Source organism: Leptinotarsa decemlineata, unplaced genomic scaffold, assembly GCF_025532065.1.
Source record: "Leptinotarsa decemlineata unplaced genomic scaffold, Ldec_3_MD MMD2_tig00003335_RagTag_RagTag, whole genome shotgun sequence".
NCBI lineage: Eukaryota > Metazoa > Arthropoda > Insecta > Coleoptera > Chrysomelidae > Leptinotarsa > Leptinotarsa decemlineata.
The window spans coordinates 1,117,478-1,137,002 of record NW_027412587.1 but is presented as its reverse complement, the minus strand read 5'-3'; the positions used below and the strand labels follow the sequence as shown (position 1 = coordinate 1,137,002).

At 31.3% G+C, this 19,525-nt stretch overlaps 1 protein-coding gene across 3 annotated transcripts in view; it reads right to left on the bottom strand.

The window, feature by feature from the left end:
• Positions 1-7,834: 7,834 nt before the first annotated feature.
• PsGEF (Protostome-specific GEF) overlaps positions 7,835-19,525 on the bottom strand; it is a 199,928-nt gene continuing 188,237 nt past the window's right edge. For all 3 annotated transcript variants that reach the window (XM_074177906.1, XM_074177905.1, XM_074177907.1), the window contains exons 22-24: positions 17,360-17,664; positions 11,724-11,877; positions 7,835-8,026 (exon numbers count right to left, since the gene is read on the bottom strand). In XM_074177906.1, coding sequence (XP_074034007.1) covers positions 7,952-8,026; positions 11,724-11,877; positions 17,360-17,664 — 534 coding nt within the window. In that variant the 3' untranslated portion in view covers positions 7,835-7,951. The remainder of the gene's footprint in view (positions 8,027-11,723; positions 11,878-17,359; positions 17,665-19,525) is intronic.

Sequence of the window (19,525 nt, the reverse complement as noted above, 5' to 3'; positions counted from 1 at the left end):
TCTCAAATTTGGATGCGAATAGTGTAATAGTTCTTAACAACCCTTACTATCATTCGCGACAGCTCATCAAAGTACCGAATAAAAATTCGAGGAAAGATGAAATAAAAAGTTTTTCAATGCATAACAATTTGTATTTTGAAGATTACTATACCAAAAACCAACTACTTGAAGTTTTATAGACAAAACATTTGAAAACGTGTATGCCTTCGAGAGTATTGCTGAAAAGTATGGACACACCATACTGAGACTTCCCCCTATTTTTGTGTTTTCAATCGAGTTGATTTGGGGAAAATTGAAACAGAGCATCAGGAGTGAAAATAATTTTCCAAAATTTGATTAAAAGGTAATAGAGCTAATTGAAGAGAAGTATCTAATATTATCTGTTCTGTTTAAAATATGTTTTTCCGTTAACCAGCTATCGCACCCCTACGAACGACAACCCTCAGAAGTCGAAACTTGTGCGAGCTGAGGATTAACGAGGTCTTACCTTTTAACGTGTGATTCCTAACAAGAAGCCTGGCAGAAAAGTATTGAAAAGGTAATTTTAGTTGGAAAAGACTATATGGAGATTAGACACTTCGGCATTTGTTTGTGCTTTGAATTTAACTTAAAATGATGCGGCCAACTGCGACTCACTGACGTTCAGTGTTTGTCAAATTCAACTTTTTTTTGAAAAAAATTGAAAAAGTGCATTTCTAGATCGAATTTAACAAAATTAAAACAAAAAAAAAATGTATATCCATATGCCAAATTTTATGCAACTAGGATAAAGTTAACGTTTTGCTTATTTTTGACAGATATCCCCTTTATTTTAAAAAACAAGTTCGGTTAATTGTCATCAATTCAGGTATACATAACAAACTCATCATGGAGTTTAACTTTTCTGATACATTTTTACTTATACGGACATTTTTAGAGATAAATTAAAAATTTGCTATAAAAATTTCAACATGACTGGTTCAAAGTTTCAATCACTTGGCTATTTTCTTAAACAAACCTTTTATTTCGAAAAAGCAGAGGCAACTAAAATAAAATGCGAATAATTTCGATAGAACTATTATTATTATTATAAATTTTAAACAACAATAATATTATAGAAAATATAAATGGGTACAAAAAATTACTTATTGATCTAAATGAGGTTGTCAAACACTTATAGCCTACATTTCAGTATGTCGGCCTCCACGTTCAATACAAATTATGGTCCTTCTATTGACATCTGTAACTGCATTTTTAATAAATCGGGGATTTATATCTGCACAACACTCGCGAATGGTATTTTCCAGATGTTGTATGTCAGTAAATGGTCTACTTCGGTACACTTTTTGTTTCAGGTAACCCCACAAGAAAAAGTCTAAAGGCGTCAAGTCGGGTGATCTAGGTGGCCAATAATGTTCCCAGTTACGTCCTCTGAACATTTGTTGGAGGGACTGTTTTACAGCAACCGTGTGATGTATTGGTGCGCCATCAAGCTGATACCATGAGTCGTATTTAATATTTAAAGGCATATTATCTAAAACTTCACTAACCTCATTATTTGAAAGGTGGAGATAACCGACTAAAGAAAAATGGCCCAATTATTTGGTCGTTAAGTATCCCACACCATACATTAGTTTTAAAGGAATACTGATCACCACATTCAACTGTGAAATTGGGATTTTCTTGGGCCCACCATCGGCAATTTTGAGAACTTACCGTTCCATTTGAACATCAAAATCTCGTTCTTTTAATATGTTAATGAATTTTGGCTTGTAAGGCCAAAATTTATTCTTCAATAAAAATTTTCTAACACTTTCTCTCTTGCAATCGGTATTTTTTATAAGATCGGTTATGCTCTTTTGCCCGTGATCAATAATTTCTGAACAAATGTTAAGTTGGGCCTCCTCATCATATTTACTTGGAGTGTGCTATTTCTTAAATTGATTTTCTACGGATCCTGTTTCTCTGAATTTCGACATTATCCTTGACACAGTAGTATGTTGAACATTTTTTCCTTGATGCGGTTCATTAAAAATGTTAGCTACTTGCCGGTATGGTGTATTCTCACCACATATTAAAACTGTTTCTATTCTTTCCTGAAGGGACAACATTATTGCAACAATAACTGTTGAAAATTTGACAAGTAAATCAACAACTTGACACTACCATAGTATGCATTTTGTTTATCAAGACCTACTTAAAAATTTCATTCAACGTGATTAAGCATCCTTACCGCCCTAGTTAGTGTTTATAAATAATCTGTAAATACTGAATATTGAAATTTTAATGTAATTTCAACTCTAGTAATTTTATTAATACTTATTGCAGTTTTTGAGTTGTGTCTGCTTTTTCAAAATTGAAGGTACTGACGTTTGTTAAAGAAAATAGCCAAGTAATTGAAACTTTGCATCAGTCATGTTAAAATTTTTATAGCACATTTTAAATTTCTCTCTAAAAATGTCCGTATAAAAAATGTATCAGAAAAGTTACACTCCATGATGAGTTTGTTATGTATACATGAATTAATGACAATTAACCGCACTTGTTTTTTATAATAAAGGGGATATCTGTCAAAAATAAGCAAGACGTTAACTTTATCCTAGTTGCATAAAATTTGGCATATGGATATAAAATTCCTGTAGACACAACTTTTTCAAGTAACTTTTTGTTAAATTCGATCTAGAAATGCACTTCTTCAATTCAAAAAAAAAAAGTTGAATTTGACAAACACTGAACGTCAGTGGGTCACAGTTGGCAGCATCATTTCATGTTGAATTTAAAGCACAAACAAGTGCCGAAGTTAAACTTCATTGAAACTTTTCGAAAAAAAGTTTCCCATATGGTGCGCACTTTATAGGTGATACTGTATATTATAGTTTTTGTGATTCTTATATAATCAGAAATGATTATTGAATAACGAAATTCGTTAGCTCCCTAACTATATTATTAAAGGGGAGCTGTCGGAAGGTAAGATGCACTATATCGTTTACTTGAACTATACCCTTAATAGAAACAATTTACATGGACCACAAGACAATCATTAAAAGAGTTTCAAAAATCATATTGGTATCAGAGGTTTCATTGAAATTTGAATCAGTATAGATACTGAAAATTAATTTTCAGACTTACATTTTCATTCTTACGCACCAGTACAATCTACTCAGTGAATGAGTTACTTGAACATATTACGGAATCAGTAATGTTTTCTCATTCTTATTTTTTCAAAGTGTGTTCTTAATTTCTCTGTGTTATGACGTGTTTGTTAATTTCCAATTTTATTGTATGGATAAACTTTTGAGAATTCAATTTTATAACTCATAAAATTTTTGTATGGTGTTTTTTGAGTAACCCGATATAAGAAATATTTTGAGAATGCGACTGTTGAAATAAATTGAAATCATTCTCAGAGTTATCGAACCGTAAAAATATCAACATCGTGAATATGTACGTCATTTGACTCTCTTATCTGTTTATTATTACAAAACGTTTTTACCATGTTTGTGTCGAAGTCGAAAAATAATCATTTCGAATGAGTTTTCCAATCGTTTATTGTTAACATCAGGTATACAAAATCTGTATTCATATCACAATTGAGTGTGACGGATTCATCATTGAATAACCATTTTATAATAGAGTTTTTTCACAAAGAACTATTCCTAAAAAATGTAGAAAGAAGTCTTGTAGAACTGAAATATAATTATCATATAAAATGGACAGTAACAATTATTCAAAGCTTGGTTAAGAGTTTCTTCTCATTCTAAGTTAGTGCCAAAATAAGATAAGAAGGCATAAGGAATTAATTGAAAAGGGATTCTGAATAAGTGGATTTTAAGACATTAGATGAGAATTAACTGAGTTGAATATCAATTTTAGTGTTTCTAAAATTCAATGTCTCATAGATACATTCATCATTACTGGCTCCACAGATTCTTCATGATTTCTCTAGGTTATTTTTGACAAAGCTAGTAAGTAAATATAAAATAAAATACATAAATGTCCTATGAATATTGAAATATAAATGAAATATAGTGTACACTAAACTAAAGTATGAAAAAAACTGAATGAAAACAACAATGAGACATACTAGGTTTCAAATTATTCATTTCCTCAGACTGACAAAAAATGTATAGGATATAGTCATTATATAAGTATATAAAAGGACAAAACAAAAAATATACATATACAAGAATGAAAAAGGAAAATACACACAGTAGCAAATTACAACAAGTAAATGAAAACAACAACAACAAAGCAACAAACAACAAATGTTTGAAACAAATACACACGAGACATACTAGGTTAAAAATGATCAGTATGGAAGTTGGTCAACTGTAACAGGGTTTACTACTCAAAATTTCATTAATTATTTTACTGTATTGATTGGTGTTATATTTGTCTCTTCAGAGTAATTTGGCAAATGGTTATACATCTTCACGCCATTGTTAAATAAGGAGTACAAACTGAATAGAAAACGTGTTTTTTATATAATCCAATCTTCATATAAAATTAGTTATTTCAAATTATTCATTTCCTCAGACTGACAAAAAATGTATAGGAAATAGTCATTATATACATAAAAGGACAAAACAAAAAATATACATATACAAGAATGAAAAAGGAAAATACACAGAGTACCAAATCACATTTTCGTATTTAAATACTCGTCAAGAGTATAAAAACATCTTTCTAACAGAAATGATTTCAATTTTTTTTTAACCACGAAAGGCTGCATATTGACTTCAATTTATTTGGTGAACAGTTGTAAATTCTAGGTCCTATACGTTTTGGTGCACTTTGAGTTATCTTATACTTAGCCGATCTAACGTGTATTATTTGCTTCTGCCGAGTGTTTTTATCATGAATATCGCTATTGAGAATGAAATCATTCCTGTTTGTGAAAACATAAACCGACAACTCATAAATATATAATCCAACCAGAGTTAAAATTTCGTGTGAAACAAAAATGTTTCTGCATGAATACTGCCGAGGAACATTGAACAAACAGGGTAGAATAGCTTTTTGTTGGATGAATACATTTTTACTCTTTGCAGAGTTGCCCCACAGACATACACCTAACAACCTGGATTTGACCTGGGCATGATAAAGAGCCATGAGTTGGGTTATGTTGAGAACGTTTCTCAAGTTAATGAAAAGATAGGTTATAGATCTCAATTTTGAAACTAATTAATCAATTAATCACGGTGCTTATTCCAAGAAAGACTCATCCATTTGAATGTCTAGGAATTCAACAGCATCATGGGTGTTTCAGTCCTGAATATCATTGGTTTTATTTTGATAGTTGTGAAAGCTGATTAACATCACGTTTCTCAAAAGCTATTAGCATATTTCATTCTTGATTATTTTAGACGATGGAAACTAATCGAACATAATGAAATTAATCGAAATGAAGTCCATTTGCAACCAATATTTATCGATGTATAACGATTTCTGGATTTATATAGTGGAGTAACTACATACGTTCATTGATCACTCACTGATTCTCAACGGTTTCATACCAAAGGTCCAAATTAATTCATAACTTCAACAGAAAAAGTCACGAACTAGCTTTATATTTATAGCAATTTATATTGTTGAACAAATATATGTCCCATGCATTTTTCACCGACGATTCTTGATCAATTTGAATTCGAATCTCTGTGACTATAATTATTCTTTCGGTTCCTGAAATATATAAGGAAAAACAAAAAATCGAAATTCTACATCCGGTTGCATCTTCGGTATTCGCAGAGATAGTTGTAATATATTTGAATAACCACGGACACATTCATTGTTGAGAATATGCAAATAAAACTTTCATAGACAGGATCGTCCGACCCGGGGTTTCGAGAACTTGAAAATTCAATTATTTCTTTGCTGTTTGATTTTTGATATTTCCAAACTTTTCGGCAATTTGATGTACATTAGGTGACTTCTTGTTTTTATTATGGCGCTGAGAATCGCTCGAATGAACCAATACTTATTATACCATAGGCCACTCTCCAGAAAGAACTCAATATCTGGAACAAGATTACACAACAAAAGCAGGGCATTGTCCACTGTCTCTCATATCTGGATAAGGCTAAGAAGTCAAGTTTAGATTTCATCAATATCTGGAAAACCCAGATTTTTCTCATTCATTCACTGATGAACATAATAATACTTAGGCTACTTCCCTCTGGGAATGACCTCTGACATTATGCCTCCAACTGTCAACTCAGAACTGCCTTATACAGTACTGTTCCCGAGTAAAGAGGACTGGATCCTCCGGGAGAAGGAAATATTAGGAGCAGATACTTGTTTCTTCACAGTTGTATCAAAAACACCCTCAGGTTCTGGTGCAGATATTTCCAGTCGCAGACCCAAGACAGAGATATAAACCTGTCTACATAATTTTTTTTAAATAATTATCGAATACTTACTTCAGTTTATTTCAGTAAATATATGAAACATTTAACAATCCACTTCCTGGCAACAATGAAGTCTTTTTAAAAACTTATTTCTTACATTATGACAATTTCCTGGGGTAATTTCGTTACAAGTAACGTCCAGAGGCGTCATATGAGGAGATCTAGTAGGTCACATCTAATTATCTACCAGTTTGGATGATTGACAAATCCAAACAAGTTTCCAGTTAATGTTAGGTTTCAACAAGGTGAGCTTCATTCTCAATACGAAAGGTTGGTTTGAAAGTGTCTAGATGAAAATTGTCCAAACTGGTTGATATGTAAACGTGGTCTCTTGGAAATTTCCACTCAATAATCTGATATGACACTTCTGAATGTTCAGAAGGCATATATGAGATTTGAAGTATACAATTTGCAACTCGTAAATATAAAAAGATGTACTTGTAAAGAAAATGTTATCAGGAAGTGAATGGTAAATATCTAGAGAACATTTATTGGAATAAATTAGATTTCTGAAACTAATTTAATACTGCTGATTAATCAGGAATGGTAGAACCGATTTACAGATAATCGAATTTTCAATCAAACGATGTATAGCAAGATCTCTCTTTCTATTGAAAAAAAAAAAACAAGTTAGAAGCACCACTTTGGCAATGAGTACTGTATACTGGATTCCGATGATGAAAAAAAGTAATTCGTCTTTTGTTATCACGTCTTTTTGGGGACAACTTGCGATATATCCTTCAGTTCATTAAGCAATCACTAGTTACTAGCGAATGATGAATATATCTTCATAGGTGAGAAGGAGTTGTGAATAAAGATAAGTTATTGTTATGAATGTTTCTTTTGTCGCTGGATATTACAAAACAACGAATCAATTAATTTGTAGTGTTTGCTCAGTTCACTGATTTTGGACTCTGAACATTTTTAGAAATGCTAATTGATAATATCCAGTGTGTCAGTTGTTCATTCAACAGGAGATGAAAGTATATTAGCACTTATGAAAATGACTTGAATCTGTTTTTAAAATCTGTTAACTTCAGGTGAATATTTGAATAGATTTTGAATGTGAATGCTTGCACTAATACAATTATGACTTATCTCATGTCATCACTCATGTCATCACTGGTCCGACTTACATCCACATACAGGATGACTAGAAAGGTCGAAATAACATCCAATTGATGTTCAGTTTATGTTCTTATTTATTTTTTATCGCCTTTAGGATATGATTAATCATTTATTAGTTATTATTTTTATTATTCTTCTGTAATTTCAGTTACAGTGAGATTATTTTTCATAATTAATTCGGGATGAAAATGTACTTGCTTGTCAAATGGAATTTTCATGATATATTCTGACATTATTTGATGATGTTGGTAACATTTCACAACTCCTTCATATTCACTCGATTCAGAATCTTGGATAAATATACCATGCAATTAAGTATATTTTCAACGATACTGTACAATTTATTACGAAGCACTTTAATCACGTCGATTGAGCCCTCAACAACAAACAATTTTTCATCAATAACGCTTTACAATCGAATTGGGGTAAGATTCAGTTTAGGCCGGTAGATTCCCTTTACTTCCTCTTCTTCTACTTAGCTGCCTCCAGAATCTTCTATCTAGTTGTTTATCCTAAAAAATATTTGGTATATTCAGTAATGTAAAAACTGAACAGAATTAAACTATCGAATAGGTAAAATTTAATTACAAAAAATTGTTTTCCAAAGGTCACCACATTTTTTTATTGATTGAATTTCCGAAATTATTTCGAATTGTATTCAATGTCCATCTTCCCAACTCAATGGTATACTGGTTTTTGAGATACAGGGTGTTGAAGTCGAGCCAACTACTTTTCATAACATATTTTAATATCAAATTATCAAATTCGAAATCATTATATTTCCCAAGTTATTTCGAATTGCAGTCAAAGTGTTCATGTGTCCAACTCAATCATACGACTAGTTTTTGAGATACGGGGTGTTGAAGTTGACAACGGGATTAGAACTTTCTAATATGATTCAAAGAATCTTGAATCATATCTGAACATTATATATATAATAATAATATTTATTAATCCCAAAACAAGAATGTTTATAACAGGGATAAAATTTAAAATAATGATTAAATAAATTATTTCAATATCAACATATCACTTAAATGTACAGCACATAAATACATAAATACATAAATACAAACACTACACATATACATACAAATATACATACACACACATACACATATATACATTATTAAATTATAATAGTAATTAAAAACAAAAAATTTAATATGGAGATCAGAATTTTAATTAGAGGAAGAAAGCAGAAACTGTTTCAATTCCGATTTGAATTTTGTTTTTTGATTAATTTTTAGTTTCTCTGGAATATTATTATATATTCCCAAATTTTGAGCGATATGATTCAACTAGCAGTTGTTTGCTTGTCTTGTTATAATTATAGATGGTATTTATTTGATTGAAATCCAAATTCGAATGTTTGTGATTTTTTCTAACAGAATGAATGAAACAACAAATTTTCAATTGAAAACTGGACTGAATATCTGAAAGATCACATGGTATATATAAATTTGACGTAGGTTCAAGATATGGTAATTTGAATATACCTTTTATTATTTCATTCTGCAATCTCTTGAGAGGATTTATTATTGATAAATTAGTTGTTCTCCAAAGTGAAATTGAATACTGTAGATTTGAATATACCAAACAGAAATACATACATTTGAGACATTTTGATTGAATAAAATTTCTCACTCTGAATAATATTCCTAAAATTGTCCAGATTTTTTTTTATAACATTTCAATATGAGTATTCTAACAGAGACTTTCATCAATGTATAGTCCTAAAAATTTTGTGTTTTCACAATATTCAATTATTTTATGGTTAAAAGCCTAATTCTCTTTGTTTGTGATTTTGTTCTTAGTCATCAATATTGAAGAAGACTATTCATAGTTCAAACTTGATTTATGATAATTTAACCAAGAGGTTATCAATATAATGTCACTATTCATGTTATTGTAAACTTCTTTGGTATCACTAGAAAAATAAAATAATGTTGTGTCATCCGCGTATAAATTATTATTTCCTATCAACAATAATTTTGAAACAGAATATTTATGTAAATAAAAAATAAAACTGAACCCAAAATAGACCCTTGTGGAACACCACAAATGATAGTTTTCAATGGACTGACATTTTTTCCTACACACAAACTGTTTTCTGATAAATAAATAATTTTCAATCCATCTATTAATAATCCCTCGAATACCAATATTTTTTTTAATAAAATATTATGATAACTATATGCATATACTTTTCATTGAGTTTTGATACAGATACAGAGTGTTCCACTACTAAAAGTGCAAAATTTCTTGAAAAATTCAAATTATCAGAAACAAAACAAAATTAATGAAAACGTAGAATAATTGACCAGATACTACATTGTTGGTATAAAAAAACTGTCATAATATACAACTTGTATAGTTCGGTGAGGTCTCATATTATTCTCATGAAGATGGTCTACACATAAAGAATGGTCCTCTAAAACAAAACAAGAATAATTAGAAATTGAATATTTACGAAGATGTGCGATTTGTATAATTATGACTAATCTGAAGTAACTTCAAGTTTGCAAGAAATGTTGTTGAAATAATTGCTTATTGTTCGATAACTTACTCGACCGACTCACGACTCATTATATAAAGAAACATCAATTCTAGACATCAGACAACTCTACTTTCTCAAAAATATAATAAGATAACATATTAATTTTTGGGAAAGAAAGTTTTTGGCTTTCTACTACTCCATCTTTTTACAAAAAAAATCGTAGTTCATGAATGAATGTTATCCAATTTGGTACTAAAGAGCCTTGGGGCAAGTGTCTTAAGGCGAAACATCGGTGTATACCAGTGAGGGTGACAGTGTTCTATGTAAGTGCAATTTATTACCATTCATCCAAAGTAGAACTCATGTGAATGATATCTGATTTTTATTGCACAACGAATGTTTGAAATATAAACTGAGTAGAGAAAAGTATCTTCTGTATAATTCATATAGAAGTATTTGTTTCGAGTATTTGTTTCGAAAGTATTTGTTTCCTGTAATTCAATGTTTATATGAAAGTAGCTGTTTCAGCAGGAATTTCTTTCAGTTTGTATCTGAAAGTTACTTCTTCGCATGATCTACGCATACATGTATAGAGCTACTCATTTTCAAATTGATTACTTCCTTCCTTTCTTCGGAAGATTCCCTCATCCCTTTTTTTTTTCTCAAAAATTAATCACTCCAAAAAATATAACCCCTTCAATTCAAAAATATTAATAGACATGAATTAAGGAAAATAGAACACCAGAACACCAATATAAAACTCGACAAAAAATAATTCATATGTTCCGAACTCAAGGAAAAACATCTTTCAAAGGTCTAACTCAAACCTAACTCCTCGATTATATAATCTCGTCCCACATCATATAAAAAATATCAGAAGTAACAATTCATTCAAAAATAAACTCAAAACCTGGGTCTTAGGCTTGCCAAGGCTTCAGATACAACAGTACGTTGATACAGAAATATCTAATAATTGCATAGACTTTATATTTAAAAAAAATATGAACAAAATTGCATTCAGTATTTCACTTGTGACTAACCACCTTCAGTCTCGAGATCGATGAGAAAAAATGTTATTTGTGTATATTAGCGTGAGTAACAAACTTGACAAATTTTTTACCCTGCATAGCATATAATTGTTCAGAGAATATCCTTCCTTATCATGATAATCACTTGAAATAGATCAAAATAATTGAAATTCAATTAATATTTTGTCATCTAGTTTTCAAGTATTATAAAAAGTAGTGTGCATATCTCAACTTCAACACTCCGTACCTAGAAAACCACACATGGAAACTTTTAATCAGAATAAAATTTGACCAAACGCAATTTTACGTAAGAAATGTTGCGGGGTCTTTTTCCCATTTATTATTACTGTTTAAAAGTAATGAAGTTGAACATAATAATGCACTGGGTGAAGCACTTATCAAGAAGTAGTATTGTGAAGGGGACAATTACAGTTCTCTTCGTCCTTGTATTTATCTGTCTCGTTCTAACTGTAGAAGGAATAAAGAAAATGTTCTAGCTAGCAGCGAATATGTTGTACATAACAGATGAATAGAAACGTCATCTGGAGAAGTAATTGTAACAATTGACTTCAACGTTAATTTAAAACATAAATAAAGTATGAATACAAAGTTTCACGTACTTTAAGCCTAATTTTTGTATTCAATATACGTAACAGTAGTATTAACTGAAATAATAATAACCTTCAGCCTCATAGGTGACACTGGTTTTTGCGAATATACAGGAGCGACGTCGTCCATTTCAGTTTCCTTATTGAATACCTTAATTAAATGTCTATCTTCTGGAAAAGTTTCGTATATCCTTCTTTCTGGTTTACGAACATTGAAAAACTCAAAACTGCAACAAAACAAATAGTTCACATTATTTGTAGCATTTTCTGCCATTTCCGATGAAATGATACACAGCTGAGCTGAAGCGAACGAACTGAATTTCTCGTAACGAAATCTTTATGTTGACAATCATTGAAGATATTTGATGAAGTCACCCGATACTTGATGAAAATCCATAACTTATTCAAAAAACACTTTTTTGAATAATTCATAAAATATATGTGGAAGATCTATTAATCTGCAGGAGATTTGAATATGAATATAAAACTCTAAGCATATTACCGATGATTTTTTTCCAATTTGAAATGAGCAAACTTGTAGGTAATGAAAAAAACTACAACTTTTGTGCTCAGAATTTTTTCGCATAACCTCAACATGTATGTAAGAAATTCAAATAACCAAGTTTTTGGTTTTTTATTTTTATCTTAAAAAAAATTATAAAATTTGGTGAAAACCTACCTTTTTATGTCCCGAATACACTGTAATTTATTTGATCTGAAATTTTTGTGTTTTCACCTTATTTTGACTCAATATAAAAAAGCACCCTAATTTTCAATCGAAAATTCTAGCGTCAAAATATCAAAATTTTTCAAAAAGTCGGTGTGCTTTTTGTTCGTTGGAATCTCTACTTTCTGACGGTGTTCAAAAATAATTGCTATTGTGAATGATCTCAGAAAATGCTACAAATAGAAAAAAAATTCGAATTCGATTTTTTTTAATCATGTACAAATTTGAGCTATTTAATAAATTTTACACTTCAATTGCTTAAAAAACGTGAGTTCTCATGTTACATTGATGAACGAAAAAATTGCAATTGCGCTATGTGAAAAAACATTACGTAGCAAGCAGCTATATTGTCTTTGATGGATACCACGAAATTAAAAATCAGTTTCTGTAACACTAGTACCAGCAGCAATGCAACTAAAAGAGGAGAACGTATTCGTAGAAAAACCTCGGGCAATATTCCAGACTTTAATTATCAAAACCATACAAAAATACCATTTTTGCAAGAAAAAATTTCATCTAACGAGAAAAACAAGGACAAAATAATAAAAACTTTAATGAGAAGAATACAGTTACAAGGGTTTTCCTGTTGATGAGTAGAAGAAGATGCTGATGTTGACATAATTGAGACCTCGATAGAAATTGCCAGATCTAATATATAAAAATGGATGTTTGTTGGTTGGTTGGTTGGTAAGTGATAAACTTCTACATCGCTCAACCGATCGTGATGAAACTCGACATGTATAAGTAATTTTTCATAGAGAATGTTTTGAGGCTATCAATTTTTCTGTAACTCACCACTAGATGGCGCTGTAGAAATTTTTTTTGAAAGCACTGATCTATAACGCTGCGCACGCCTAAGTTCGTTGATTCTGATTATGTTTGTTGCGATCAAACAACAACATAGCAACATAGTACTAATTAGTACTACAACTACTAAATTTTACACGGGCGAAGCCGCGGGCAACAACTAGTATACTAATAAAACTGTCATTGTTGTGGGTCAAGATACTGATCTTTTGGTCCTTTCAAATCAATTAAATTCAAATAATCATGGACATTTATTCTCTCAAGCTAGGTTCTGGAAATGTAAAGGATGTTACAGGGTATATTAACAGCTTCAAACTTGGTTGGGTAACGAACTGACAACAACTCATTGGGACATTATGCCCAAATTTACAGAAATGGAATTAATTCCGGAAGTATTGCTTAAAACTATCTGCTGCAGCTATGAAACTGGATGTAACAGTTTAAAATGTGGCTGTCAAAATCATGGTTTGAAATGCAAAAATTTATGCTTTAATTTTCATGGTTCTGAAAATTGCACCAATATGGAAGAAAAACCCTACGAGAAAGTTAATGATTCAGATGAAATTGTGGATGAAGAACCATTGCAGACTAAAAATAATATTTGAGATGAAGAAAATGATGGTCTTGAATATTTCGAAGATCAATTAGAATTGAAAAGGTTTGTTGAATCTAACGATGAAGAAATGCCATCAAAGCGACAAAAACTAATGGATAAGTGAGTGAAATTCAAGATAAGGTATTTATAAATAACAAGATTGAAGTTTTTAAATATAATAAAATTAATAACGTAATCAGAATGATGTATATGAATTCAATTTACACGTATATTTATATTTTATGAGATTTTCTATGATATGATTGTAATTAAAATTAAATAAATAAACTTTTTAACTGAATGAAATTGCAGCAATCACATTTTTTTGATGAAATTGTACATAATGATTTGAAAAAAAATTCGAATTCGAGTTTTTTTGAATAAAGCTGATATTTTGACTCGAGAATTCTCAATTAAAAATTAGGGAGCTTTTTTGATATTAAGTCAAAATAAGGTGAAAAAATAAATTTTTCAAATCACATAAATTGGAACAAAAAAAGGTAAGTTTTCACCAAATTTTGAAAATAAAATGTTTTGAGAAAGAAAAATAAAACACCAAAAACTTGGTTATTTAAATTTTTCACATTCATTTTGAGGTTATGTGAAAAAATTATAAAAACAAAAGTTGTAGATCTTTCTATTACCTACAATTTTGCCATCTGACGAGATAAAACATTATTTACCCTCAAGAACTCAGCCTTCGCCCATTTCCCAAACTCAAATCGCCCGTAATTTATTTTTCCTTTCATTTTTATCATATTTTCCTCCTTTTCTGATGAGTTTCATCTTACTTTTATTTTGATTTGGTTTCAAAAATTACCGACCCTGGTCTAAGAATATTTCGTTTGGTAATCTCTTCATTGAGATTCATTAATATTGAAAGATCATTATGAAAATAAGGATTGATTTAACAAAAAGTATTTTTTAGCAAATTTGAATTATTGTTTCTGGCAAATTCTAAATATTTTAGTAGCAGAATCAGTTTGAATGAATAAGAAATGAAAAAATTGTGTAACACATATTTTCAATAAGATGAGTGGAATATCCCAAACTGAACTAGATCACTCAAATTACTACTTTCCTATTATGAATAAAAAATAAAGTGAATGAAATAACCGTCTATGAATATTTATATCTAGGATTTGCTAGGAATAACTTCACACCGAAATGCTTCCGTCTTATAATTCTTTGAATACATGCAGAGCATTTTTTTTCATCGTTTTACGTAACAGTCTAGTTATATAAATTAACATTCCGTATTCGCCTATTTTGGGTTAGAGAGGAGGTAACAAAGGAAAAGAGGTATACGGGACGATGGATAATCGAGGGATATTTTTTTCATAATATATTTGTTTACAACTAATTATAAATAATTTTTATTAAGAAGTTATTTATTGTTAGCCGCTGTTAAAAAATCATTCAATTTGCAACGAATTGTACTTTCAGAGCCTTCGGGGCGATTCTGGAAAATATTGGTCACAAAAATTCCCAAAACTTGATTTAAATTGATTAAAATCAGAAAATGATCGACTATTAGGAATACTACAAAATTTCAATGTTGAAAAATCGCATGAAATCTGTGTTTAATTGCCTCTTCTTCGATACCGGGATGACTATTTTCCCCGTTTTATGCTCTATGATTCCTCTTCCAGTCGCTACTTTTTATCCGATCTCAGCCGATAGAATTTTGGAAATATTGCAGTGTGGAAACTCGAAATTAAAAATAGTTGTCGAAACGCTTGTCAAAATTGGAAATACTGTCAACGTTATTCACTATATGAGAACATCAATGAAAGAAAATATTTATCTCCGGTAATTTGAACTCACCGCCTAAGTAATAGCATTTTTTTCAAAAAATTTTTTGAAACCCAACTATGGGACATTCATGCCATAAGCCCCAAATAAAACATTACCGGTGTATCAGCCAAGTTCACAACAAAGCCATCTTATCTTTTCCATTCGTTTTCAAAATATATTTCGAAATAAGGAGTGTTGTCATTGAAATATATTTCTGTTGAATGAAAAAATGAATATACTGAAGGTGAAAAAAAAAATTAGAATGATAGTACCTTTCATTAATAGACATAATTCAGAATTGTATTCTGTTGATTCATAGGGAAGTATTGATTCCACTTACTTTTTACATAATAATAACACTTCAAACTTTGTTCAACTCAACAGAGAAGTATCCCTGTGTTCAGATTAATGTAGAGATACTAAGTACAGACAGTGAATTTCCGAAATGTTGAAAGTTCAAAACCCTTATGATGACCAATTCTGCAACTGCAACTTTTTTCTGAAAGATTGAACTTATTGATTCGCATACAGTATAATTCTACTTCATTGCATTATTTCTTTGCAAAATATTATATACTTATAACCAGTTGTAGCCTACTTAGTTTATTCAAGAATTATTGAATATCTTTTACTAATAGTTAATACTTGAAGGGTCTTCCAACGGGGACTTCCGAACTTTGACAATTGATAACAGCCATCTTGTTGAAGCTACATCTGTCAAATGAGTTAACATTTATTCAGTCTACTTTGTCAAATCACCATGGACACATATAGCATTTAACAACAAGTGCAAATAATAAAACTGTTTTATCAATTGTCTTTGTGTTCGGGCAACGTATCGCGCGCTATGCCCATTTCACTTTTGCTATAATCGTCCTACAGAGAGAAAGTCCACTGGTTCAGTAAACGATCAACCAACACCCATACGTCAACAAAACGCAAGATCTGCTGAAACACTGCCGCTACCTGTGAGAGTGTGCAAGAGAATCCATGGCAGTCGATTTCGCATCGCTCACAAGAACTAGCTCGCAGACCACAACTTGGCGAATTTTGCATCGTGACTTGGACCTGCATCCATATAAAATACAGCTGACCCAGGAACTAATGGTGAAGGACCATAAACGACGACGTGTTTTCGTTTAATGAGTTCTGGAGCAGTTGGCAACTGGCCTTAATTTGCATTGAGAATTCATCTTCAGCTACGAGGCTCATTTCTGGAGGAATAGGTACGTTAACAAAAAAATATGTCGAATTTGGGAAGATAACAATTCACTTGAGATACAAGAACGTTCAATTCATCCAGAAAAAGCCACTGTTTGGGTATGGATTTTGGGCTGGCGGCGTCATCGGTCCATATTTCTTTGAAAACGACATTGGTCAGGCCATCACTGTCAACGGCGAGCACTATAGGGGGCTGATTTCCAACTTCTTTCGGCTTGAATTGGATGATCTGGTCACCAACGACACGAGCGATTTGAGGACATGGTCATCTCACGTGGAGGTGATGTAAACTCGCCATCAAGATCGTGCAATTTGAGCCTGTTAGATTTTTTTGAGTCGCAGGTGTATGCGAATAAGTCACAAACCACAGTGGTCTTCGAAGCCAACATAACCTGTACCATTGATAAAATTCGGATTTATACGTCAGAGTCATGGAGAATTGGAAAGATAGAAAGCGCCTAACGAAAGACCCGATATATCTTCATTTCTAATATGTTCTAACTATATTTTTCGGAATTATCATATTCCCAATTTGAATGAAAAAAAATTCATACTCACTTACATTTTGATACTTTTAAACCTTGGCACCCTCTCAATATTTACATACTTGGCTGTTGGCCTGAATCGACTGAAGAAAAATGTGTTTTGTTCTTCGTTTCCTTCGTTTTCTGCAGCCTCGATAATATGGCGATAGCTTTCTGATCGGTGGATTTTCGGCGCTACTTCCGTCGGAGTCAAAATAACAGCTGGTGGTGGAGTAGGCAATTTGTGATCCTCCCTTTCGTTGATCTCGTTGGGATCTGTTTGCTCCATGGGGCTTCCGACAGCAACCGAACATGTGTCAGCAGCATTTCCAGTTTCGTTGCCCTGCCCACAATGGAAGACGAGGATTTATTTGGAAGTTATTAATTGAAACTTGAAATTAAAATACACGAAAAAAGTTTATTCGTACATACTGAATATTTGGTATTGTTAGAAATCCTATGAATGATATCTGATTCTATTACGATTGTTTGGAAGACAAACAAAATGAAGGAAAGTGTTTCAACTCTAACTTTGTCTTTTACACTATAATTTGGACGATTCGTGTAAAAGTTATCACGATAAGATTAACTTGGCGCAACGCAGAAAGCCATTGCGCATCGCGTCTACTGTAAGACGACGGTTGTGTTAGTTTTGCGAAATTTCTTTATAGGTAACATAATTTGATTCTCGAAGCTATTCATTACTTAGTGCAGTTGGCATATTTTTTTAGTAACTGTGTTTTTGAAGTAAAAATATAAACTAGTGACTGACACTCTTATATTAACGTAGAGCTGAAGCCACTGAACCTAAAATCTTGAAATATGCAGGTAGGTTCTTTGTATTGCGTAAATAAGCATCATGAAAGTGAATCAGGAATGTCCACCCCCCCAAGGGGGAAAAATAGGGGTTTAAAGAATATATTGAATTTCGTCAGATTTGAAGTTGGAAATAAGCACAATGAAAGTGAATCAGGAATTTTCATCCCCCAGGGGGAAAATAGGGGTTTAAAGAATGTAATCAATTTCGTCAGATTTGAAGTTCACAACCTGAAGTTTTGGGTTAATGAAAAAGTATTGTGAATATTTGTTTAAAATGGTCATGGCCATGAAACATAATGTGACAAACCAAATTCTACGCGGGCGAAGCCGCGGGCAACAACTAGTCACCAAATTTGAATTGCTAAGGAAACCTCAGAATATATCGGAATCTCATGATAAATAACGATCTAATTCTCCTGAGATATCTGATGGCAGAAGGGCAACAGGTAGTGGTTCTTTCAACAACCAAGTGATGATAAATCATAATGATGGTACTGTTTCTGAGAATGTTTTCTACTATCAGAATTAGCTGTAGGTATCTGTAAATGATTTGCATCATAATTCTCCAATTCTAATAGAAACTGATCACAGTGAATCTACTGATGAGTTGATAAATCGCTCAGCGATAATGGAGAGTACTGTGGTTCTGGCATTGACAACCTTAGACCCCTGATTCCAGCTAACACAAGTCATTTTAAGAGTTGCTTATAGAAGGGCAGCTGATGGATATACATAGTAGTATGCAATCTTAAACTAAACTTAATTTTATACTATTGATGAAAAATAATTCATTTGAAAAATTCCTTCATGAGAAATTTTATTTCAGGTTCATCACAATTGAATGAAAAAACAAAAAAATTATCAAACAAGGATGTTCAAGATGCAATAAAAAAAATTAAGAAGAGCCAAAGGAAGACTTCCTGCAGAAGAAAAAAAGAAGTAAAATGATTATTTTATGAATTTATGAAAAATATTCTATTTTATACTGTTATTTTGATCATTTTCCGAATCATGCATGATTCGTATGTTTAATACTATGAGAAATATATTTCATTTTTTACTATTAATTGCTCATTTTCTCCATTCTGTATGATTTGAATGTTTACTTACTGTGGATGTTTCTTAAAAATTCTCAAATTAATGTCAGAACACTGGATAGGCATGGGATGCTAACAAAGTATTTATCTAAGAAGTTCAGAATATGTCCCATTTTAGAAAAATTTCATCAATATTGATGAGTTGAAAACAGCCTTGGCTGATACTCCGCCTATTCACCATATACTGGAAGTTTCTTCTTTGTTTTTGTTAATTGTTCCTGTATACTGTTTTATTTTATTTTTGTCCATTCCATTTGTATTTTTATGGTGAATAATAATATTATTATT